The 25,464-nt window shown below is 35.3% G+C and overlaps 1 protein-coding gene across 1 annotated transcript in view; it reads right to left on the reverse strand.

Annotated features, from left to right (window-relative positions):
• LRBA (LPS responsive beige-like anchor protein) overlaps positions 1-25,464 on the reverse strand; it is a 368,370-nt gene that overhangs the window by 95,974 nt on the left and 246,932 nt on the right. The window contains exons 41-45 of the mRNA XM_054293253.1: positions 24,987-25,089; positions 23,674-23,789; positions 21,325-21,437; positions 6,659-6,799; positions 5,276-5,395 (exon numbers count right to left, since the gene is read on the reverse strand). Of these exons, the coding sequence (XP_054149228.1) occupies positions 5,276-5,395; positions 6,659-6,799; positions 21,325-21,437; positions 23,674-23,789; positions 24,987-25,089 (593 nt within the window). The remainder of the gene's footprint in view (positions 1-5,275; positions 5,396-6,658; positions 6,800-21,324; positions 21,438-23,673; positions 23,790-24,986; positions 25,090-25,464) is intronic.

The following is a 25,464-nucleotide window of genomic DNA, read 5'->3' on the forward strand; positions in this document are numbered from 1 at the left end:
CTGCTATATGTGTGTTACTTTTCACTAAGAAATTGTCAACTAAGAAATTGTCTCAAGACACTGCCTGAAACTCTGCCAAGTTGCAAAAATATATTTTGGCAGGTTTCCATTAAAATGATGAAGGTAATTAATGAAGAAATAAATTTTGTCAATGTTTAACCACTCTGTTAAAGTTCTAAGTGATTACACCTCAAACATTTTCTGGTTTGAGAAAAATACTAAACTGCTCAGTAATTCACAATTAAGCAAAGAGAATTACAAAAAATCCAGATATTTATTTAGTAGATTAAAGAAACATATGATAACCACTATTAAGACCTGATTCATTATTGATCAATAAACAGATGTTATGGAGTCAATATATCATTGGATAACAACCTGCATCTTTAAAGCACTTTAAATCCTGTTACTCTCTCTATTTACATATGTATATACACATATATATGTATATGTGTGTATATTATATATATATATATATAATTATTTTACTTTTTACTTAGAATCTAAGTAAAAGTATTCAATGGTATATATTGAACATTTTATTTACTAAGTAATTTAGGTTATTTGACAAGAGAAAGAGGAAAAAGTTGCATGTATAACTACATTCTTTCCCCTTTGGACTTCAGAAAACTTGTCCACAGCTTACTCTAAATTTGTTATTTAAACACATTTTCAATACAGACATTCCTGGCTGTAAAAGAGGCAGATCACAGATATTATATGGAACTTGCTGATCCACACATCCAGATGACTGTATTTTTAACTACTGTAATACCCACAGATTACCATGCACACTTCTGACTGAATTTGGAAAAGATATTCTTTTTTTTTTTTTAACTCAGGGAAGTATTTCCCTGTTATGGATCTTAGCACAATTTTACACAAAACCAAATCTTTCATGAAACCCAAATATCTGCATCCTAAATATGTTAACCATTTTACTACACTAGTTTATGATTAAAAATCTGAATTTCTAGGTACTTGCTTCTGAGTTTTGCTGGTCATTGCTCTTTTTGTGACTACTATGACATGAAATTTCTCCTATAGAAGCGTCATGTTGCCAGTTTCACAGCAACTTTATTCAGTAACTTTTGAGACTTTAAATACAAAGTTTGATTTAAAGAAAAATTGTCTAAAATTATGTTATACTAATAAGTTTTACAATAAACTTGCTGAAACAGCATTTCTGTACCTAAAATTCAGCTGGTTTAGACTATGAAGATCACAATTTGCCAAACACACCTGTATGAGATACAAATTCAGATATTCAGTACCATTCCCCCAGCCTTACAATAGCTGCCACAGCTGTGTGTCATATCACAGGATTTCACAAATTAATGCCCATTTCATGGTGTAAGAATCTAGAACAGTGTAATTGGAGTTTACTAATGTTTTCTTTAGTATCATGGTCTCCTAGCATCTCTTTTTGAACAAAACTAATCAAATTCACCAAAAGCAACTCAAAGCATATGAAAAAGAAACAGACACAAAACAGCAGAGGAAAAGACATGAAGAACAGTACCTTGCTCTATACTAGTGACTGTAGCTTGGTGAAAAATTGTGAAAAAAATCAATTTAATTAAACCAATCTAATTTTCTTTTCAAAAGGAATCTGCAGTAGTGGATGGTGAAAGAAAAAGTGGCAAGGTGTTGCTTTACTTTTGAGAAAGAGCTCTGAGACTGCCCCAGTCTCCCATGACATCCCTACAAGCAAAGTGGAGAATGGAGATGAGATTGGGTTACAATAACGCGGGAGTAGCCAAGCTGGAAATCCATATTCCAAGAGCAGTTATCAATAGTTCACTGTCAGACTGGGAGGACATGGTAATGGAGTCTGCCCTGCTCTTAATTCCAGTCAATAATCTCATTAATGGCCTGGCACTGAAGGTGCAGAAGTAAAATTCCAGATGACACTGAGAAGGCTACACAGCTGTTTGGAGGACAGTAAGAGGATTTCAGATGATCTTAGAATCTGTATATATGGTACTAACAACAACAACAACAACAAAAAAACTGTAAACAATTAGCAAACTACAGTGGAAAAAGGGGAAACACATGCAAAGTGCAAATTACAACATATGTTACAATTATGCTGTTGTAAATATAATGAGAAACAGACTTATTGTAACAAGTTAGGTGCCAAATCAGAAGGAACAAGTGCTTCTGAACAAGTTCAGGCAAATACTGCCAGGCTATCCAGGTTTGCTTTCTCTGTGGTATTAACAAAACTAACCAGGACTGTTTGCACCAATAATGTAAATTAAGAAGTAACTGAGTTACTTGGTCATGCCTATATAGTATTGTAAAAGTACCAAGTGGTACTCTCACAGAATTGAAATACATTCAGTGTTCTTTAGTGCAGAAAGTTTAACTTAAAAACACTCAGTTAATCATTTAAAGTCACCAGTCCTGAGCTAATTAGTAAATAATGCCAGTGAAACACTAGTAAACTTCCAAAAGATTTTTAATTTGCATTGCTCAAATAAATGGATAGGGAGAACTAGGAAATTGAATTTTATGCCACATATCGCCTCTTGAAATCAAAATTTGTGAAGTTCAAGCAAAGGTTATTCTACAGAGGAGCACTGGTTTCGTTCTTTGATCATCGATCTGAGGTTTCCCCAGGATATTGACACAGATTGGTTGTGACCACACATATGCTTCAGCTTTCTCTGCTGAAGTGATCCCAGCCAGCTCCTGTTAGTCCTCCTGTAACATAGAGTGCTTCCAGCTAAGATTAACAACCTTTGGACAGCAGCATCAGTAACTGCATTCATTCTTTCCACACAAAAAGCAAGGAGAAATAATTTCTTGTAATCAGCTCAATGGTTTTAAGTGTCACAATTTTTTCAGTTGGAAGAGTAACAAACCCTTCTTTTTCTTTTGTTCCCCCTACTTGCTGATAACTACACCACCACAATCAGAGTGTTCCACTTTGTTCAGGCTCTTCCACGCATAAACTAAACACATTCAAGCAATAGAAAGCTAAAATGTTGCAATTCTGCATGTAAAACATGTATTCTGCATTTAGCCATGTATTTCACAAACACTTGCAAGGCAGAGCACCAAGTATTAGGAAACTTGGCCTTCACAGCTGTACTGAAATATGGGGAATACAGGTATTTCCAGTGAAGATGGAAACATTCAAACATTTTCCTTTCTAATTCTTTAAGCATATCCTATGGAAATCTCAATCTCATCCCCCTTCATGGTTGCTCATCCAATCTCACTGACAGACTCCTGTAGTACTCTTAGTACTCACTTGGATGCTTCACAGCAGCATCATGCAATTCACAGCAATTCACTCTCAGGAAGCTGTAAGCAACTCCAAGAGATCATCCTTCGGGATGCCTCTAAAGGCAGTACCAGCTTGCGCATACATGATTTCCACAAGTTACCCAAGCATTTCTGAAAACCCCTCCCTACACTGATTGCCAGGGAAACGTTCATTAAGCTTTTATTTCTGACAAACATTCAGCTTTTATTTTTCTGTAAGAAAGGCTACTTTGATTCTAACCAAAGTCTCCCTGATGTTTAAGACCATAAATTCCTATCCCATCCAGCATGGGCAGCTGAGATTTTTTCCTTTTTTTCTCACAGTAATATTCATGTAATAGAAGGACACAAGCTCCTCCTCAATCTGCTCTGCTTTAGAGGAAAAATAAGCATAGCTACTCACTCTTTCCCTGCATTTTATTTTCAAGATCTTGCATTGTTATCATTGTTCCAGCGTGGATTCTCTCCAACCAGCCTACAGCTATGAGTGTATTCCAGATTATACCAAATTAAAGCTGGGCAAAAGTGAAGATTTTTGTCATACATTTTGAAAGTTACATTATTTTCTGTTGATGTATCTTCCATGAAATGTTACTCACTATTGTTATAGCACAATACTGCTAATTCACATGCACTGGTGATGTACTAGAACCCTAAATCTCTTTTTTTTATTTTCCCCACAGTAGATTGTTCCTTGTGTTATAACCGTATGAGAACCTGCACGAAAATTACAATTATTACTTTTCCCTAATAAACTTCACCTAACACTTTTCTAAAATAATTTTTCCCTTCTGCAAGAAGCACTACCCATTTCACTACACTTCCAGTACCTCCCAATCTAATAGCAATGGAAATTGAGGCCTAACCTGTTATTATCGAGAAGAATTCTGCTCAGTACATCTTTCAATTTTAATAATGAACTGCTGGTAGCTATTCTCCAAATACAGTGGATTCTTTTAGACAGAGTAATCCCAGCTCACTCATAAGACAATGTAAAAAACTAAGATCATCATCTGCTTCTTCTCTGTTCATAAGGTCTGTTACCTTTTCTCATCAGAAACTGTGATTGCTTTGACATAATCTCCTCTGGACAAACATGTGTTTCATTTGCTTGTCTCCAAGCTATCTTCCTGGCACTTAAACACAGTCTGATCATTTGCCTAAGTATTTTTCAGTGAATTGTAGTTAAACTCACCTCATAATTTCTTGGCTCCTTTTTTTTTCCATATTAAATACTTGATTTGTCCACTACTGATATCTTTCTCCTTCTCCATTTCTCAAAAAACCCCAGAAAATGCACTCTGAAATTCCATCTGCCAATCTTGCAGGTTACAAGGAAATTAAGCCCATAATGACCAATTAAATTTGAAAAATATCTAGCATGTTTGTAATTTCCAAACTCTTCTTTCCCAATTTCATATAGACATTATATCTTTTTCTGAGTGAAATTCCACTAGGCACTGATTGCCTTCGATTCTCACAGATGCAAGAAAGACATCCCTTTTTCAACACTGTCAGTTGGTAATTTTTGCATTCTAGTAATTTGCAAACCAACCCTTTCCTAAATTGTCTGCTCACCATAAATATGAGTGAATGATTTTGTGCCACTTAGGTCTCTGGCTTGTTGCATGACATCCTTGAGCTAGACCCTGATTTTCTCCAAATTACACTTTTCCATCCTCCTTCCATTAAAAAAATCCAACTCTGATATTAATCTACCTTCTTAGATCTGATCTTTCCCACCACTCCCAGCATCTTTGTCTTCTTTGTTTTCCTCCCCAGTTCAAAATATTTCAGTCTCAGTGCTAAAAATGTTTGCTATAGTTTTACAGGAGAATTCACTGAAATATTCTCACAAAAGTAAAACCACATTTCATCTCCCTTGCATCTTTTTCCAAAAAGTGTGATGGCTCCAGTCTTCTTTCCATCCTACACTCCCAGCTGCAATAAAGGCAGAGGCAGTATAAAATACATTAACACCTTTCAGGAAATGTTTTACCTTGATGTCAGAAGTGTCACGCTGACTGTTGCGCCACGCTCTTGAAATAGATGAAAAAGTCCTATCTGCATGATCAAACTTCCCACCTTGCAGATTTAGGAAAAGTGTTGTGAAGGGCTCCTAAAGACATATAAAAAGATTAATTAAAAAAAAAAAAAAAACAATGCATGTCTTCAGAAATTTCAGGGTAAAACAAGAACTTTATTATTCTTTTGGGTTCTGGTTGTGAATGACGCTATTTTTCTGGCAAACACAGGATTAATAGCATAGGGTTAATTCTATTATTTAAGAATGAGAAATTGATCCTTGTTTGTTCAATAAAATGGTTTTTAATCTTACTCCACTCATACATATACTCAGATAAAGAAAAGCAAATAAAACCAAAAGAAAATAGTCAAAGGTTGAAGTAGAAACTACAGTTTGTGTCAGTTGTGACACAAATTGCTCTCAACAACATGAACAAGCTCAGGTGCCTTAGATATTTATTAAACTACCATGTAACAAAAAATAACGTGTTTTACTTTGTTCAAGGTGATCTGTTAATCTAAAAAATAATGTATTTTACTTTGTTCAAGGTGATCTGTTAATCTAAGAAATAACGTGTTTTACTTTGTTCAAGGTGATCTGTTAATCTAAAAGGTAGCATCCAATACTGAGAGCTCCAGGACTGTTACTGTTTCATATATAATTTATGATTTAGAAAAATGTTTGGAGGATTTAAAAGCCTCCTCTTAGTTAAAGAACACTTAAGCACATATTAGTGGATAATTGCTTGAAATTAGCTAAGCACAGTAAATTACTTCAAGGATTTATGTATGCTTGTACATTCTAACAAGCTTTAATTAATGATGTGCTGCTAATGCTTTCCCAAAGAAATTACTTCCTAGGAGATAAATCACCTTTCAATGTTATTGAAAAATGCATTGTTTAACCAATACATTATCAATATGTAGTAGCTCAAAGTTACTTCCATATAAATTGTAGCAGATTTTTAAAAATTAATTATTTACATCACAGAACATCATGATCATCAGAAATCAACTCTCAGTCATTAGGAGGGGAAAATTAAATATATTAACTAAGAACCACAAATACTTGCTACTTTGTCCAGTCAGAAAATATGCAAGGAAGGGAAGTTAACCATGTTTAAAGAAATATGTATACTAAAAAGCAATTTTTAAGGAGAAAAAGCTTTACTGATTTGAAAAGCCTGTACCAGAAAAACTGAAACTTTTGCTTGAACTTCGGAGCACATTTCTCCTATGCTACTGATTGCAATTACCAGAAAATTTCAGTACTCTCACATATCCTTCAGCTTTAGTTTAGATTTTTGTTGCTTTAATTATCATTTAAAGGAAAAGAATTCTTTTAAGTTATACTTACAATCCTTAACAACCAGGTGAGTGCAAAACTTGCTGTTGAATAATGAGTGCCATAGTGAAATTTTGGGACCTGATCGTCCTCCCATGATTCGTATCTCTCGGCAAAGAACGCTGCTCTCTTTGGGTTCAAAGCTCCAATGGGCTGTGAGATGGGTAAAAATAACCTCATTAAGCATATAAGATCAATGTGAATGCTATCACATCATACTCCCCTGGCTCTTTTCGGTAACCAGAATTATTGGCATGTGTGGAGAAGACTAGGTTTGGTGCTTTGCAAAAGCAGATGTTGGTTCCTGTAAGCACCTGAGGAGATCTGTGTACTTGGAACTAGGATTCCATGCACACACACATGGCTGCTTGGAAAAATCTCCTCTGCATTACTGCAGGCTCCATTTACTGCTGATTCAAGTCACTGACTCCATCCAATTCACAGTGGAATGTCTGGGACAAAGTCTTGTTTAACTTGGGTGCCTGTGGATATGTGTGCATGTTGGATACACTATTAAGCAAATAGTAAGCAACACTGAGAAACATTTTTTCTGACATTTTTTTGGAGAAAAAAGTAGTGATTGATGGGGTGGCAGAATATTAACAGTGGACTTGGAATTTTGATATTACTATTCTTGTTTCTATGCCTTCTATTTTCCACCTCGAGCAGTTTTACTTAATTCATATAATTTTAACTTTAGAAATAGACAAATGAAAGATCAGAATTTCTATATAAAACACTGATATAAAAGAAACAACATATGTATTACTAAAAATGTCTATCACACTTTAACCAATACTATTATTCTTTGTTCAGTGCTTACCTAGAATATAAATACCCAGGGATTTATTTAAAAGTAGGAAATATAATATTTTGCTATCTATAGCTGTGTATTTCCTCAGCAGACTTTTGTATAAATGACTTGAAAAAACATGAGTACAAATCACTGAGAAACCCAAAAGTGAATTTAGCAATTCCACATGTAAAATGCTGTAAGAGTTCTAAATTATCTTTAGATATATATGCAAAATATGTATGTAATACAAATTTGTATACAGATATAGCACACTGTTTGTATGTTATTAATGTAAATTATGTTCATCTCTATGGACAATGGCTGCATCCAAATATCAGCAAAGAATAAACATGAAACAATATTACCTTCTCTCTCTTCTTCAAGAATAAATATACTTAAGAATACGCTACAAGGTGAGGAAAAACTAAAAGTCCTTGAAAAAAAGTATCACTAACCTCATCTTTAATTCAAGCAGAGCTCAAGTGAAAAACTCTCTCTATGCTATTGAGATTAGGATTATTCAAATAATAATTCTTCCTTGCAGCTCACGTGAAATTTGGCATACAAGCTTCAAAGTATTTTCTCTTCTAGGACAGATTAGATCTTTGAATGACCTAAATCTAATCTTACATTTTTTACTTAGAGCAGCTTTCACTTTGCAGTAGGATAAAGGAAAACATCTTAGGTTAATTACTATTTTTGCAGTTCACTAATTTGAAATATAACCCTTTAAAACAAGATGTTCCTGTATAAAAGGATTTTTATCTGATTTAGCAAATTTATTCCAGGGAAGTATGAAACTGACTCCAAGAAGTCTCTTTGTTACAAGAACCATTTTGGAATCTCTATTTGAACTGATTTTCCCTAAAGGCTCAGATATGCTTGAGGGAGAAAAGAAAAAAGAAGGTCATTTGTAGACAAATTATACAAATTAAAAATAGGAACAGTGTTGTGCTGTATGGTTCTGTAACATTTTATGTATTCCCTTTATCTGCCTCTATTATTACTCTCCAAATGAGTATAGCCCAAATCAATAGTTATAGAATTACATTCCTTGAATATAAAGCTAAACCCAATTAGAATTGATTCCATTCTCCTTTCAAAAAATAAAAAAAGGTATCATGCAGAGATCTATATAGCCAGAATCCACAGTATTGATTTTAGCTGTTATTGTTACAGTTGGTTCCTGAAGCCTGCAACAGGACAACTATCAAGACATGTCACATTTATTTGCAAGCAAATAAAAAAAAAAGTCCCCAAATGAAAAAAGCTTAGGGGGAAAAAAAAAAAAACCAAAAAGAACTGTGGAGCTGTGCACTGACAATGATACACTATCAGCTTACTCAGAGAAGTTACAGTGGGAATACACACATTGAATTATACATTACACGAATGCACTGATTTATTGTGGTAATAACATCCACCTCATTAAAAGATTCTGCTTTGCTGCAGTTGGAGGGCTACATATTGTTTACTGCTATAAATTAATGGCAGTGCACAGAAGACTGTAGAGCCCTTCTAACAATAGATCTGTAATGACAGTGCTGTATATCACAGCTTCCTCAGCAGCTTCATAATAAAATGGAGACAATGTATTGGGCTAATACATTCTACCAGGCAGGCCCATATTTTTCTGACAACTGCTTCTAAGGATGAGGTGATTCTACTGTGTTACACTGCACTGGGCACAGTTAACTACAGGATAAAAAATAATTTTAAAAAGAAGAAATTAATTGAAATTTCTCACTTATTTCATATCACAAAATTAACAGGGGATCATGATTACACACTGTATTCCCTCCCCTGTGGGTAAATGCCAAGGGGAAAAGAGGAACTCTAAACTAAGCTGTGCTAGATGTAGCTGTGAGACCACAAATTTACACTGCTCAACTCAGTTTCACTATAGCTTCTAAGGAAGAATGAGCTGAAAAGCTTTCATATCCTGAAATTCCAGAACATATTTTATTTGCAGTACCTCTTTTCCCAGAGGAAAATCAGATATTAGTTCACCAACAAAAAATGTTTATTTAGATAGAGAGGGGAAAATGAAAAGTAGAGAGTGAAAAATTCCAATGAGCAAAAACAATGGAGGAGATTATAGGAGTAAAAATGAAGAATTAAATCACTGATGACTGCAAAGTTTTCAAATCATATTGAAAAATGAATTATGTGTACGGCTTTCAAGTCAGAGTCCATTTGAAAAGATGATCCAAACTGGGGCAAGAATTAGGGTAAGGTAGTTTTTGGTTTCACTTTTCCCAAGGCACCTGTTTTTTGCCCCAAAGTGGTTGTTGCAACATGTGCTACAGTTATGAAAGTTAAAAGCCATTCTTAACAAAACAAGACAACTCATTTGATATTATTTTTTCAAGTACTCTCAAATATACGAATGCCTCAAAAAAAAAATTTCACATTTTTACCAATAACTGAATATAGTAAATCTCAGTCTTTGGACCAAGCTTGCTTGCTTCCTTTGAAACATAACAAAGAAAAATGGTTTCCTGAAAAATAACTGAGAAAACACACTGACTCTCATCATCTACTCTGTCAAATATGTCCAGACACTGTGGTGTACAGTTTTATTTGTTAGTTCTTACTCTTGCTCTGTGCCAGATAGTGGAACACTGACCCATCTTGCCTCTGCTTCCAGAAGAGGCCCCACTGCACCCAACAGAAAAAAGCAGAATGTTCACTGCTCCTCTACAGAAGGCAGAACCTCTCCTGGACTCTGCCACCCATGTTCAAGAATATATAAATTTTGGAAAATTGCTAATGATTTTAAATAAACAGTTTGAAGTCTTCTAAAGAAAGAATTACATATGACTATTTATAGTCCTACATTTAGGAAGATAAGAGATGTTTTTTTACTCCTATCTAAAGTGCTTTCATATTTTAAATAGTGTGGCTCCAAATATTTCACAGCTTCATTATGAAAAAAAAGAAAAGGAATTAAAAAATAAATTAAAAAAGAAAAAAGAGAGGGCAAAAAAAGAAAAAGTGTTTTTCTTTGTGATTTTTTACACTTTTCTTACTCACATATAACCAGGTATTTGTATTCCTGTGAATACAATTTTTTTGTTACTGAATCATGTTTGGTAGCATCCCTGCCAAGTATGATGTTTGTTTCCCATACATCTTATTTCCAAGATGAATATCTGGTTTTCATTACTGATATTTTTCATATTAGGCCTAAAGGACCAAGGGGATCCTTAGGTCCTCTCATCTAGCCTTGAGCTTGTGTGACAAGAGGTTAAATGCCTTTGCATTGTATGATTTTGAGTCCAACTACTCATACTTGATTACAGCACAAGCTGTATTTGGCCAAGCTGCTTTCCAGAAAGGCATCTGACTCCTGAGCATGTGGACAATCTGCTACTTTCCTTGGAAGCTTTTTCTTCTGATAGCTCTTACCCTCATTCTAAAAACTATACGTATTTCAGTTTGGTTATGAATTTACAGATGTGTTACCAAAGAGACCTAACTAAGCTTCTCTCTGATATATCACAAAGTCTCTTATTTGCCCAGTATATTCTGAATTTAAAGATACTCACAGACTGTAACTAGGCTTTTTAATAAATATAACAAGTGGAGCTCTTCAGGTCTTCCATTTTAAGGCATTTCTTCAACCCCTAAGATTTCTCTGCTTGCCCACTTCTCAGTGTACTCTAACATTGAGGAAACTGAAATGTGTTCAGTGCTTCATTGTTGGTTTTCTCCATAAATATGCCAACTGCTGGAAGCTCTGCTGCACTCAAACCTTGCTTAGTTACTTTGTGTGTCACCAACACAAAACTGACTGAACTAGCCAATACTTGCATTATTGCCAGTAGGACAGCCTGATCACTGAGTAAAATTTCTTTTTCCCCAACAGAGATACAAAGACAAGATTCAAGGGTTTAACTAAACCCAAACTTTATTCACTTAGGTCAGCTGGGAAATATCTGGGAATAAACTCTTATAGTGTAGATCATTACTCTTTCATCTGTCATTTTTGGGTTTGAGAACAGCCAAAAAATGCTATTCCCCCCTCTCAACCTAGTCTCACCCACTGCTAGGCCTCACCATTCTTCCTCTCAGACAACTGGCTACAGTTTTCTTTAAAATTAGGTCCCATCTTATTAGAGGGCATCTTACCTTTAATACATACCTAAGTCAAATTAATCGAAGAACCATATCCCAAAGAAAACAACAAACACAATTTTCTGCTGAACTGTTTGAGCTGCCCTCATTGATCAACCAAAGTGTCCTTGAGGTGTAAGATTTAAAAAATGGAAATCATTTATCAAGGAGAAAAACAGTCCTTACCAATTCATTCACAAAAAACCACTGGTTTCACAGCAGATGCTCCCCAAAACCTACACCAAAGACTGGGCTAGGAGGGGGATATATGAATTTAGATAAAAAAAAATTTACCTGAAGCCAATGGGATAGAATTTGATAGAACTTTTTTATTCTCCCCCAGTAAGCATTTCAATGATACACAACAATTCTGAACTGTTATGTTATTTTTTATTATTAATTATGAGTCATAATTTAGTCACTTAAGAACATGAGCAGCTACTTGAATTTCATGTACTTTCTTAGTTCAATAAGGAATTCTCTGGTTGAACTTGTACACACAATGTTAAAACTGCAATAATTATGAATATTAGTGAGTGTACTTCACCTATTTAGATATAAATACATCATCACATTCTGCTTTAAAAATTTTTAAAATACTCCAACTTCTATTCTCATAACTGAGAATTTGATAAGGGCTGGAACATAAGCAAAAAAAAGTCACGTGCATGCAAATCAAAAGTATTTGTACATATGGTTTATATTTCAGATGTTTTTCAGAGCACACATATTCCTCTGAGACATCATGAACAGTCAGGAAAAACTGACCTAAAGATGGTATAACAACTAGAATATCTGAACATGTCAATATAAATAATACTTAGTAGTGCAAAAGACAGAAGATTCCCAAAGTTCACAGTTAAAAAATATGGGTCATAAGCTAATGTTAAGCATAAAAATGAAAAAGAAAAATCCCTATTATGCAATATTAGTGTTGTTTTAGCAATAGGTCAGTGATAGGATATGCCTCAGGTCACCTAAAAACTTGGAGGAATTGGAATTTAAAAGAAAAATCTCCATGCCTTCACATTACCAACAATAGTACCAAATGCTGTTACAACCACCTGCAGCAGATTGCAAAACAATGCACTGCTGAACTGCAAACTAATTAAGGACACACTAATAAAGCACAGTAAGGTTTAATCACAATCAGCACAACTGAATGTGTCACACACTTTGCACCTGAGGTATTACACCTTAATACTGCTGGGAAGCCAAACTGAAGGCAGCTGTTATGTGTTGTACACTTCCAAGAAGTCAGGGAGAAGGGAAACAGGATTTCCCTGGGAGTCATGAGGGAAATCCAGCTGCTTGCAGGCAGTGAGGAGGGTATGGACCTAGAAAATAACCCTGCCACTTAAAAAATAACATTTGCATGCACTCTCCATGACTTAACCTGTCAAGGGAAGGAAAACCCTGCACTGTTATTCCCTTGCTTAAAAAACAAGCAAACAATACTTCCATGGATTTTGAGAAATAAGATTAAGTGAGAAGTCACATGCACTTGAGTCATAGCAGGAGATGAAAACATTCTCTGTTTGCTTTCCTTTTACAGACCGTGTTCCCAGCCAACACATCATACAAGCCACAGAAAACAGCTGCCATTGTACCTAGCACCAGATCCACATAAGACAATCAGAACTAAAAACATAATCCTTTTTGTTTGTACTAACAGCACAGGACCTCAAGCCAAAAGCTGACACAAAGTCACGTTTGCTGCGGATTTCTCCCAGGGCACACAAAATAAACATTATTCTGTATCACAGGTAAGCACCAAGCCTGAGAAAAGGAGCAGAAGGCTAGAAAGGGTTACTTGGGAATGTATAAGGAGCTTTTATTGTAATCTGTACTGTTCAGGACAGAAACAGAAAACTATTCCAATCAGATTATATCAATCCTGAATACAAATAGTCAGCTAAGAGCCCATCAATGTATCTTGTTTCACACATGCATTGCTTTGCTCCTAAGGTGAATTCATCCATCATCTTATATCCTGTTTCATAAGATCTCCTGATTAGTCAGCCATCACCTTCAATTCCATCAACAGATGAGCACTGCCAAAAAGTTTTATCAGCTCTCATTTCACACTCTTTTTCAGATTAGCATCTATGCTGAACAGTATAAAGTTCCAAACAAACTTTTGGAATGTCAGTGACCACCCCACTCTGGAAATGAACCTTGTGTTATGACTCTGAGGCAGCTCCAAGTGACTGGCTGGATATTATATCTAAATTATTTTAATTACTCTTGTTAAACTATTCACCTCAAACCTTTAGGATCATACCATCTTTTCTTAGTAATTTTTTAATTGATTTCCCTCATTTTATCTACATTTTTATCTGTTGATGTTTGAATTTTAGAAAGATCAGTTGATGTGTGCATCCAAGTCCACAGCCTGAGAACCACCTTAAACTCCTCCTTACACAAAGATTATTATTATTTTACCATTATCTCATTTTCTGACCACTATTTTTAAGCCTGGATTGTTGTTTGACCCCAAGAGGTGTCCTGTTCCTAGGAGTCTGACCAACTCAGCTTTAGACAGCTCCAGTTAGGTGAGAAAAATCCCATATTCAGTTCCCATATGAGTGCAATTTTTAACTTGGCCACCATCGTGCTTGTTCAGAAATCTGAGTTACACAGATGTGTGCTGTAGCACCCATAACATGCTGAGTTCAAATGTATGAATATAAAAAGGAAGAGAGACTGTAGAGAGAATAACTTCCACTTTACATCAGGAAGACAGAAAACACACATTTAGAATGTCTATGGCCCAAGACATGTGTGTGAAATTACTTTATTTTGATTTCTAGTAGATTTTATGATCAGACTTATGCCCCATGGTTTCTTGTGACCATTTAAAAGGTCATGAACCTCCTTCAGTTCATTTGCACTTGGAAGATGACATATGTCCAGGACACCTAAAATTGAAACAAGATCAAGATGGACAATACCAGCAGATTCAAAATTAGAATATCATTTTAAATATCCACAGTTACTTTTGAGCTACAATTTTTCTTATCTTTGGGAATTTCTACATTCCAAACAATACTCCTCCTTGAAGCAAAGCAAGAAAATTATTAGGCTTATTACTAAAATGATTCTTTTTGATCCTGTAAACTTGGCTTTTTGCCCAAATACCTAAATAATGTTTTTTTAAAAATTAAAAAATATTGCTTGAAGATAGCTAAGTGATCCTAGAAACTGATCTATGCATCTGAAGTACAAATAGTATGCTTCCTGTGACTTCAGAAAAAAAGCCTGTGGTGGGAAGAGAGGAGAACATGGAAGAAAAAGCAAGAATGGAAACAAGAAGCATTCTATCATCCACTTGTAACATTCTTTAGAGGAGGTGGTATGACACAGAGAATAACCAACTAAATACAAGAAAAAACCCTCAAAAGTGATGCTATACCAGGACGGCTATGACAATGTCATCGAGCCACATAAAGTACCAGAATATGTTTTAAAAAATCTATCTGCACTCAGAGTAGGATTCCAGAAAGGATGTTTTGATAAATCATCTCAGACATACATTTGGGTCAAGTTCCAGCCTCAGCAGGCCTCCACAGGAGTTGTGGAGAAACAAACCACTGTGGAAATGACACGTTTGCTAGGAAAAAAGTCCTGAGATAGACGCTGCATGAAGCTCAAATCAACCTATCAACTCAACTGTGGGAATCCTTAAAATCAGAGGGTTTTGGGAAGGCTGCAAAAGGCAGGCCTCAGAGACAGCAGAACTGTGATTGGAGCTAAGCAGTAGTCCATAAGGTTTGTCAGCAGAAAAATGATATAAGAAGCAGAAAAGTAAGGACAAATAGAACAATGGTCTGTGTATAAATGCTTTACTAGAATAACTCCTTAAGCTACAGAAAAGTATATCTAGCCAGATGCTGGGAAGTTCTAAGCTTAATAATGGAGCTCTGTGCACTGTATCTTAAGGCTTACAAGCAGGTATTGTATTCAAAATAGGCAAGCATTGTTTTAACCAAACGTATGTGAGCTTATAGTGATTGGATAGAACTACTGTCAATGTGCTTTTGCTTCATGTGATTGGTCAAAAAACTTTTAAAGTAAGTTATTAAGTTCTTTATCTGCTACTGAGGATGTGAGCTACTAGCATCTTCCCATTGTCATAACCATGCAATGAGACTGATGCTGGAAAATAAACAGCTCGAGGTGCATTCCCCAACAGTCCTGTCCCGTTTGTGATATGCTCATAGACCCCTGGCTGGCAATATCAATCTCCGTCCTTAATGTGAAACAAGAAATTGACACTAAAATCCAAACAGCTGAGTGTCTCTAAGGACCATGTCTAAGTCGGCCTTAACAACCCAGCAGCTCCTTCATTTCAACAAACCCGTCCTGCCCGCAGCTGTCCCCACGGTTCCCCCCGAAAGTCTCGGGTGTCCCTGTCCGTGGTGCTGAACCCCAGGCACCCAGGCTCGCTCTGGGAGCGTCCCTGGCCGTGGTGCTGCAGACACGGGCTGGGCACAGAGGGACAGAGGGACAGAGGGACAGAGGGTTGGGGCATATCAGCCACAGACCCATGGGACCCTTTGCAGCTTTGGCTCCCAATTTTGGCAAGTGTGCTTCCGGAAATGATAGAACACAGCAGCTCAGCTGTCAGAAAGCATAATCGACCCATTTTATTGCTCGTCCATGACAACATCTGTCTGAGTGTCACTGGCATCCCAGAGTTTCACAAAATCACTTTTCCCCATTTAGAACTGAGAAAAAATGATCTTATTAAGTCAAAACTTTCAAGGGAATATAACAGACTACTCAGCACTTTAGTTTATACTGTTTCTAATTACAAAACAGATTATCCAATCTGAACAAAGAAATCCCATAATAGTCCTAAAGTTCTAGCACTGTCATGAGATGTGAACTTAATAATCTTACACAGCTTCCTCCAAAGACAGTCTTTGCCATTCTCTTCCCACCTTCCCTTTTCAGGTCTCTGTGTATGCAATGAAACCAGGTCAGGAAAAGAGGGTCTTCACTCTCCTAGCCAGATTTTGCTCTTTTATGGTTTCCTAAATAGAGCCAACACCAGAAAGGTTCTGCTCTGAGTACTTCCTGCTTGTATGCTTCCCTTCTCCTAAAAGTTTCTCCCAATGTGATTATGTCAAATGTTTAGGTCTGTCAACCTACATTTTAGAGAAAATGAAGTACTCCTCTCCTCCAAGAAGCAACTTGTGTTTCACTAAAAAACCCCATGAAAACTTGTTATCTAAAAATGGAGAGGATCTGAGAAATATACTTTATCCTAAAAGTACTAAAATCCATACTGGACTAAAAAATGAATAATGAAATATGTGACTACTTTTCAGATATCATTGATATCCCAGGTATCATTCAGGCTTGCATTGATACCTCTAACACTGTTTCTTGAGATATCCAAAATTCCAGAAAATTTAATGGGCCTTCTTGTAAGTACCACAGATTCTAACACAAAGTTTGAAATATTTTACCCCCTGTAATGTCCTGCTCTAAGCAGGGATTAATGTGAAGCACCCTGAAAGGAAGAATATTTGTACCTTCCTTCTGAGGATATCCTGTCTGACTTTGGAATACTTTTTAACTAAGTGGTACCTTTTGTCACAGATACAGATGACAAATTTCCTATCTGAAGGATAGGTGCTGAGTCCAGCAGTGCCATGCCTCAAAAGTTTTAGTGCCTAAATTCCAGATGTAATTGCCTATCAATATAAGTAACTGCCGCTACATCCACTCTTTTTATCTCTCACACTGTTCTTCTCATCCTCCCTTAATTTCCAATTTTTGAACATGCTTTATACTTAGAAGGACACTGAGTCCTGGTGAGTTCATCAGTTTTAACTGCACTTCTTTTGTGTGTATTCAGCATGAACTGAATAAAATGTAATTTACATTTCCTATGTGAAAGCACTTGAGTCACAACATATCTGTACAGGATTTAATGCCTCTCTAGACAAAAAAGATTTCTTTTAAAAATTTGCAAAACTCTAATAGGTTCACATCAAACCATTTTCTTAGTTTCTATCTCTTTGCCAAGAGGTAAATAACTAAGCAAATTTCATGCCCATCCCAAATCTGCTTCTGCACAAGGGAAAATATGAAGCACAAGTTTTATAAGCACTGCTTTTGTGCTCCTGAAATGGGAACCCTGCAACAGAATTCAGGTTGGCATGCTGAAGAACACCCAACAGCAAAGCTGACATCAGAACAACAAAACTACTTTAATTTTTCATAGTAAAAAAAATCTACTACTTCTCTTCCATCAAGGTGTGTTTTATATTAGTGGCTCCCACATACCAATTAAACACCTCACTTCACTAAGGTGAGAGCTATTTGTTGCTTTTGTACACTTGACTGGAAAATAAGTTATTACATGCATAACAGCCTCTATAAAATTGATGATGATTTAGCAAATACTGCAAGGAATACATAAAAATATTAATAAAAATATTATTACGTACACATGTAGCCATACTGCAGAGAAAAGAAGATTTAAGAGTAGCATAAATTTCTTCTTCCAGTAACATCCGTTTATGATCTTACACAAATGTTGTGCCTTATGAAAGGAAAATTATCAACAGCTCCTTGCATACAGCAAGATCTTGTAACAAATTTTTGAGAGTATAAAATCATGCTTACACAGCTCAGTATTTGCCATGTAGTTTTACTTCTATTTTCTTTCCTTATCCAAGTTCAGAAACACAGTGCAATTTATTGCTTCCACTGAATAAGGAAAAGAATGTGCTCATGAATAACGTAAGTGATGCAGAAAAGGCCACACTTTCAGGTGGGAAACTGTGCCTGTTGTATAAATAAAATATATACCACTATAAATATAATATGTAATACTCATTCCAAAGCACAGTCACCTCTTAAGGAATGAAGACTTGAGTCAAAGCAGGGTAACAGACTGGCAGTGCACTCCTGGCATTTGTCAGAGGCGTTCGTCAGGCTGACAGCAATATTAACCACAATCCATTCCAGTTGCTTTGGTTTATCATTGTGTGACTGATGTTCAAAACAGTGCCAGAAGAATCTGCTTAAATAAAGTGTTGGTTTAACCTACACTCTGCAGAGATTTAGATCTGTACTAACTGTGGACTGCTAGCTGACACATTGAAAAAAAGTATTACTTAGATTTGACACAACTTGCGATTTCTAAATAATTTTTAAAAAGTAAATTCTTCATTGTCTTAGGCACCAAAAAAAAGAGAAAATATGTTGACCTGACTTCCTTTCTGCCAGATCAAAATCAAAGTTTTCCTTTTCTTTACACAGTGGAAGCACTAAACTGTGATGAGTTTCTGGGCATGCATAAGGAAAGGAAATAAATGACTGTTAAAACCATGTAGACATTGAAGTGAAATATCTTTAAATATTTTAAAACATTTAGCAGTGCAAAAGCATAGACATGCCAAAATACATAATTAGTACATATTTGGAACCATTACCCCCAAGATAACACTGCTACAATGAAAATATCACAACATACATAACATCCATAAATTTTCCTAGTACAGTCTTAGCAAGGTCTTCCAGACACTTGTCACAAATTCATCATCTGACATGAAGTTTAACATTTAAGCTACATGGAGTTGATCCTGCTAGAACTGCCAAAATAGTAACCAAAACCTGAACTGCTTTATTTGAAACAGGTATGGCATAAAGACCCTCACTGTGTGTGTGTATATATACATACACATATATATGTGTATATATATATGCAATAATTATGTGCTGTTTGAAGCTCCCAGTTTTCCAGCAAATGCTTGAGAAGGTTGAATGTAGAGAGAGATGAAATCTGAGTAATGTCCTCCCTCAGCACCAGCAATGGAAAGATTCCCTCAGAACTGAAAGCACACTTAGCAATCCTCCTCAAAGACTACTTTCATGAACAGAAAAATACATATAACCAGTCAATGTTGATAACAAAAACACACATAAATAGAGCAGGTTTGCTACCCAATCTCTCATATGGAGGTAAGTGCCATGAGGAAATGAGGAAAATATGTGGAACTTAAAATGAGGAAAATATGTTCTCTTTCAAGGAGGAAGAAAGACCAAGACTACACTGCTGATTGAATTGACTTTTTACAAATGACAATACAATTAAAACAGACCCCTCCTAAGTACAGCACTTGGAGAATTCATTTCCTTGTCTTCAACTATTTCAGCAATGATATGATCTATGCAGAAGCATCACTTAACAAAAGTTTATGGAAAATGAGGTTGCAAAAATCATGTCATCACCAATGAATTTATTAATGATTAGTACACTTAATTTGTGTAGTAACTCAAGCTATGCAGGGCTGTTGTTACTTTTAAGTTTTCAATGATAATTTAAGTGCAACTCATAAGAGTATTCTAGCTTGGTGATATATATTTTTGGCTGTGAACTACCTTCACATACTTTCTGTCCAGGGAATTATTAAATAGAATTTATTGAATTCCACAAAGAAAAAATATTTTAAAATAAACAAATGTTTACCTTTGAAAGATTTGTTAAAATATGTGAGATTTACCCATGAATGTGGATCTGTGTCAGCCAGACATTCTAAGAAACCTTAACAGTTAATGACTTCTTCACATTAAGTAACACTACTAGGAGAAGTTACAACAATAGTACCTCAGAATCTCTGCTTTAGATTTAAATGTGTATATATACACATTCCAAAGGCATGGTACAGTCTTCAGATATATCTATACACACCCATATTCAAATATATATATACATGTATATATATATGTGTGTTTATTTGTCTAAATATTTGCTGACTATACAGTATCTTTTTAAAGGTTAAAAAACTAAATCAGTAATAAAACCTTTTCATGGACCCGTGTTTAGTTTAATCAATTGCAAACTGAAAGCAAAAACTTTTAAAGCTGCCATATTTCCATGGGGATTTTTTAGTAGCAAATCACCAATTTATACAAGACTTTAAAAAAAAAGCTATAATTAAAATACTCTCCTTACCTTTTCTACTAATTAGCTATATTGCTCCACATGCCAACCATTTCCCATAAAAGTTACCTTTTAGAAAAAGATCCTGCTTGCTGATCAGTGCACCCAGTCCTTGTAGAGAAAATGAGAGATACTTCTACTTTGTAAAATGAAATAGTCCCTTCTGGGAAAGCCTTGCAAGAAAATAATCACACTCCATAAACAGGCTGTATATCGAATCTGCAGATGGTGGGGGGACTGTTGCAAAAACTCACAAGGCTACTCTGCTAGAAGGGAATTGTTTGGAAAAATTGCTCAAACCTGCCAATGTCTTTCTGACAAAGGACAGGTGCATTACTCCAGCATACCTGAAGGGGTGCACAGAGGAAGTGATAAAATGAAGTTTCTACTCATTGGAATATTGGCAGTGATTTGAAAGTACCTAAAATATAATGGTACCATAGGGTTTGCTACTAAAAAAAGTACAATTCTCATCAGAAAAAAATAAACAGAAAAAGGCTAATTTTTAATCTTCAACAGCCTCAGCATTTCTGACTTCATTAAAATTTGAAATGAAATGTAATGTCTTTGTTCCAACAACAATTATTGGGTTGATACAATCAGAGGCAATAAGAATGCATTAATAATTCATTTTTACACAATCTGATTCTTATTATCAGTACACACATGAAGAAATCAAACACTTTTAAAGGTCATGCAGGAAACATTAATACTAAACATAGTACTAAGCACAGAAAATGTTTACAAGACTACAAACTACTATGATAAAAATATAAAAGTATGTTTGATGACAAATACCTTTGACAAATCCCTGAAGTTGCTGGGAAGTGTAAGGTCCAACTCCTCTGACTCATAGTTGGTGATAACCCAAGGGAAGACAGGGTACTGGTTCAAATCATTGTAAGTTCGACCTGACAAACAACAAAAAAACTCCACTGTGAATAAAGAGCTACATTTAACTAAAATACCAATCTCTACAGATACAACAATATAACTTTATGAGCTGTTTGAAAGAATTGCAGTTTATTTCAGATCTGTTGTAATTTCAGTATTCTATTTTGCTTTATTGAAAGGATAATGGAAAAGCTGACAATATGCTAGTATTTATTCTAAAACATTTCAGCCCATTTCCCTTTAATTGTAAACTCTTTTGCATACAGTAAGATTGACAGTTAAATTCATTCATTTCCTATGCAATTCTCCTTCCTTGTTTACATCATCTTGTCTTCCATTTCCTTAAGGTGAAACACTTCCAAAAATGGAGGGTCAATGATTTTTGTTGATACTAAAAATTAAAGCATTCTTTTTACATAATGTTTTAAATACAACATGTGAAAGAAGAATCAAGTAGCTCAGGAATTCAGACTGAAGAATTTTTCAATTAATAACTGTTTCATCTAGAGAATTCACTTTGAGGGGAATTCATCCATTGTCCACCTATGGATGTGTCAACATTTACCAGGACAGAAAATTTGGTCTAGATACAGGTTCGTGTGTACATCTTCACGTATCTAAGATGGAAATAATACACTTCCAATAAAACCAAAATATTCAATTAGAACAAACATATACCATGCACACATACATAGCCCAAAGCCTGGTTTCTAAATTTAAAATGCATTTTTTACATTGACTCAGTCTCTTTTTATTATATTGTTGCAGAGGGTTATTTATTCATATCATCTTCAATCACCATGTTCTTGAGATTTTGTTCAACCCAGTCTTAAAAAAGACACGTTGTAACCTCTTCCCCAGGAATATTATTTTCCAATCCAATCTGTAAGGTTGTCAGAAAACATTTTCTAAACTTCCACCACAGTTTTTCTTCTTCCAGTTTTCTTACACCACTCAGTATTTTTCCATCATGGTTTGCAGAATTTTTAAGTGGTATAGTCAGTCTTTCCCTAATCACTTGGCTTTATTGCACATTACCTGTTTTTGAGGATTAAGGCCACTTACATGACACTGGGGTAATCATCTTTCTTTTAGCTCCCTATCATGGGCAACTCAACTTTCCCTCTTTCTATAATGTTATCTTTTTGCTTCTTCTAACCTCCAACACCAAGCAGACAAGAATTCAATTTATAATTTCAATAATATATTAAAGCTGAAAAGGGTCACTCATTGGAGCCATAGAAAACATGATGTGCCTCATTCAGCTTGAGCAGGAACGAGGCGAGCAGATCGACCCCTACTTTTAAAAATCCGTCAGCATCCTGGCACCTCTGACTTGATGACTGATTACAGCAAGCACCAAAAGTGACCATTTGTATAAAATGCAATTAGTGCAAGCACAGGCATTTGTTATATCAATGGTGTTAGCAACAGCCAAGCCTGAAAGGGAATTAACAGTCCTTTCACCACAGAAAACAGCTGAAAATTGAGAAATTTTCTAAGTTGCTCAGAGGACAGAATAAGTTGGAAATTTAAAGGAATGTCATGATACCCAAGAGTCAGCCTCCACTTAGTAAACTGAAGCCCAACTGGTTAGAAGCTGATGGGGTAAGATGTGTTAAACCAAATATAGCACAGTGTTTACAGAATGAGTGGTTAGGACAAAAATAAGTGGATAAAAATTAGGCTTGAGTTTGGATTAATGGTGTCCTAGAACAGCAGCACTGGCAATCCAAGCACTCTTTTTTGAGAGCAACCGTGCACCCTATAACAGTGGTACTTATTGTCTCCAGGAATATTCTGCTCACTGGCTGAGATTTCCTAGAAGTCTCAGCATCTATGATATTCAGAGAAAACTTGCTGCATCTATGATATTTATTGAGGATAGTACTTATGAAAATTAAAACTTAGAATACTGAAGATAAAGAAGTTCCTATTTCTGAGGCTTTGCTAAATAGATAACAGTCTACATAGTTCCTGTCCTCCACAACAGTCATGATATTCTGATTTTAAGTGCAGCTCAGTATAGTGTTATGAATACCTCTCTAATCTTACATAAACATAAATATAATTACCAATTAATTAAATTTAGGAGGATTTGTGTGAAGTTTTTCAGGACACAATCATACATAGAAAAAACTACTCATTACAAGAGCAAAATATAGTTGTGCCCCATGGCAGCTGAGACTGTGACATGGCTAACTCCTTTTCTGTGTAATTACAGTCATTTGGATGAACAATAACTAGCAATACCTGCTATAGTGTTTAGAAACATCAAATATTCAAAGTTGGAAATCTCTCGGTGCTGCCATCGCTGGGTCATGTTGGAAGCTTTGAAGATCTGTCGAGGACTAGCCAAAGAAATGCGTCTGAAAACAAAGAAAATTGGAAAAAAATAATGAGAAAACTGGTGGGGCTTCCTTTTTTCCATAGCTGATTTTTAGTGGCAGTAGTACATATTCTTTCTACCAGGTCTGGGCTAGATTTCTCTGGAGATCAAACTGCCACTTGGATACTTGAAGTTCATTTTTAAAGTTTTATAATCTAGTAAGAATAAAAAGAATTAATGCATCTGACAGCTGGATATGTCAAGATTTGAAAACTTTCCAACAGAAATCTTTACAGCTGTGCAAATTCAGCTGCTTCGTGATGGCTTGATGTATTACAGAAATATTTTACTGGAGATTTAGAGATGGAATATCATTAAATAATAAAATTACAATACTTTTAGAATTTCACATAAGAATCAAGTCATCTTTAAGGAGAGGTTTTTTAAATCCCTCAAGAACAAAGGAAAACAATGATAAGATGATAGAATTTCATTATGAAGTCCATCCTCTTGAGGTTTAAATTCTGGGCAGTGTTGGGAAGTTAGTCATAAATAACTCAAACTTTTAGAATTTGATGCCAGATTTCCTAATGTTTGTGAAAGAAGACTGTAAAGTCATTCCTTGGAGTGATAAATCAAACAGAGAAGAATTTATCATAAAATTCCCAAGACACTTTTGTTCATAACAAAAACATCTGTAAATACCAAACCCACATCACTTAGGGAGGAAAGAAAAAAATATATGTAGTTTTAGTTTAAAAAATCTTTACAGGTATTGGTAAACCATTCAAGGAAACTTTAACTGTTTGGGTTTTTTTTAATAACTACATTATTTTGCAAACAAATCAATCAGTAAAAAATGGATGTGGAATATTGAGCAAATGTGTCTTCAATGTACATTTAAAATTTTTCACACATAATTTGTTTCTGTAAATAGAAATCCTGATGTTCTTACAGAGTGGCTATAGTAGCAATCCAAGGGATTTATTTTTTCCTGGACTCTATAAAAAAGCTACAGAACACAACATAAAACATCCCAAACTATTTTAATTCCATTTCTATGTACAGAAATTGATTAAAAATAAAAAATTTAAGTCACAACAATCAAGATATCACTCCCTAAGGGTTTCCTGCACCATGTTCTGTAAACTAGTAGGTGTAAATGCTTCAAACCATTGATGAAAATAAAAGCAACTCTTAGAGATGACAGATAAAACTAATGCAGATTGTAAAATACCTGGTCTGGGGTAATCCAAAGATGGTACCAATACCAACCCGAGGTAGACAGTTAACCACTTTCTTTACTGTTGCTTGGTCAGGGAAGTTGAACATGACACCCACTGTGAGTACAAGAGTAGAAACACAGCATGATTTTACACATTTCAGGCTTTCTCAACCAACACAATGCAACCCTAAGCTCAGGTGCTCAACAGATCTGACAAGTTTCCTTCAGGATGCTGCAGATATACTTTTTTTAAATTTCCAGAAGTCCTTTTATATATCAGTAACAGGAATTTCAATAGAAGTTGTCACTGTTGCACATCTTACAAGGTTTCCCTTTTTTTTTCCTCTATGAATAGAAATTAAACTTATATGCACAGATTGACTGTCTAGAACTAATTAAATGTATGTATTAACTAGTTCATACATTTACAAATTTACATTCTAGACATTTTCTAGAGATAGTGTTTGAAATACTATCCTCCTATTTTGTC

The sequence above is a fragment of the Melozone crissalis genome, unplaced genomic scaffold (assembly GCF_028551555.1).
Source record: "Melozone crissalis strain CALT ecotype California unplaced genomic scaffold, PUWL_Pcris_2 ptg000006l_1, whole genome shotgun sequence".
Classification (NCBI taxonomy): Eukaryota; Metazoa; Chordata; class Aves; order Passeriformes; family Passerellidae; genus Melozone; species Melozone crissalis.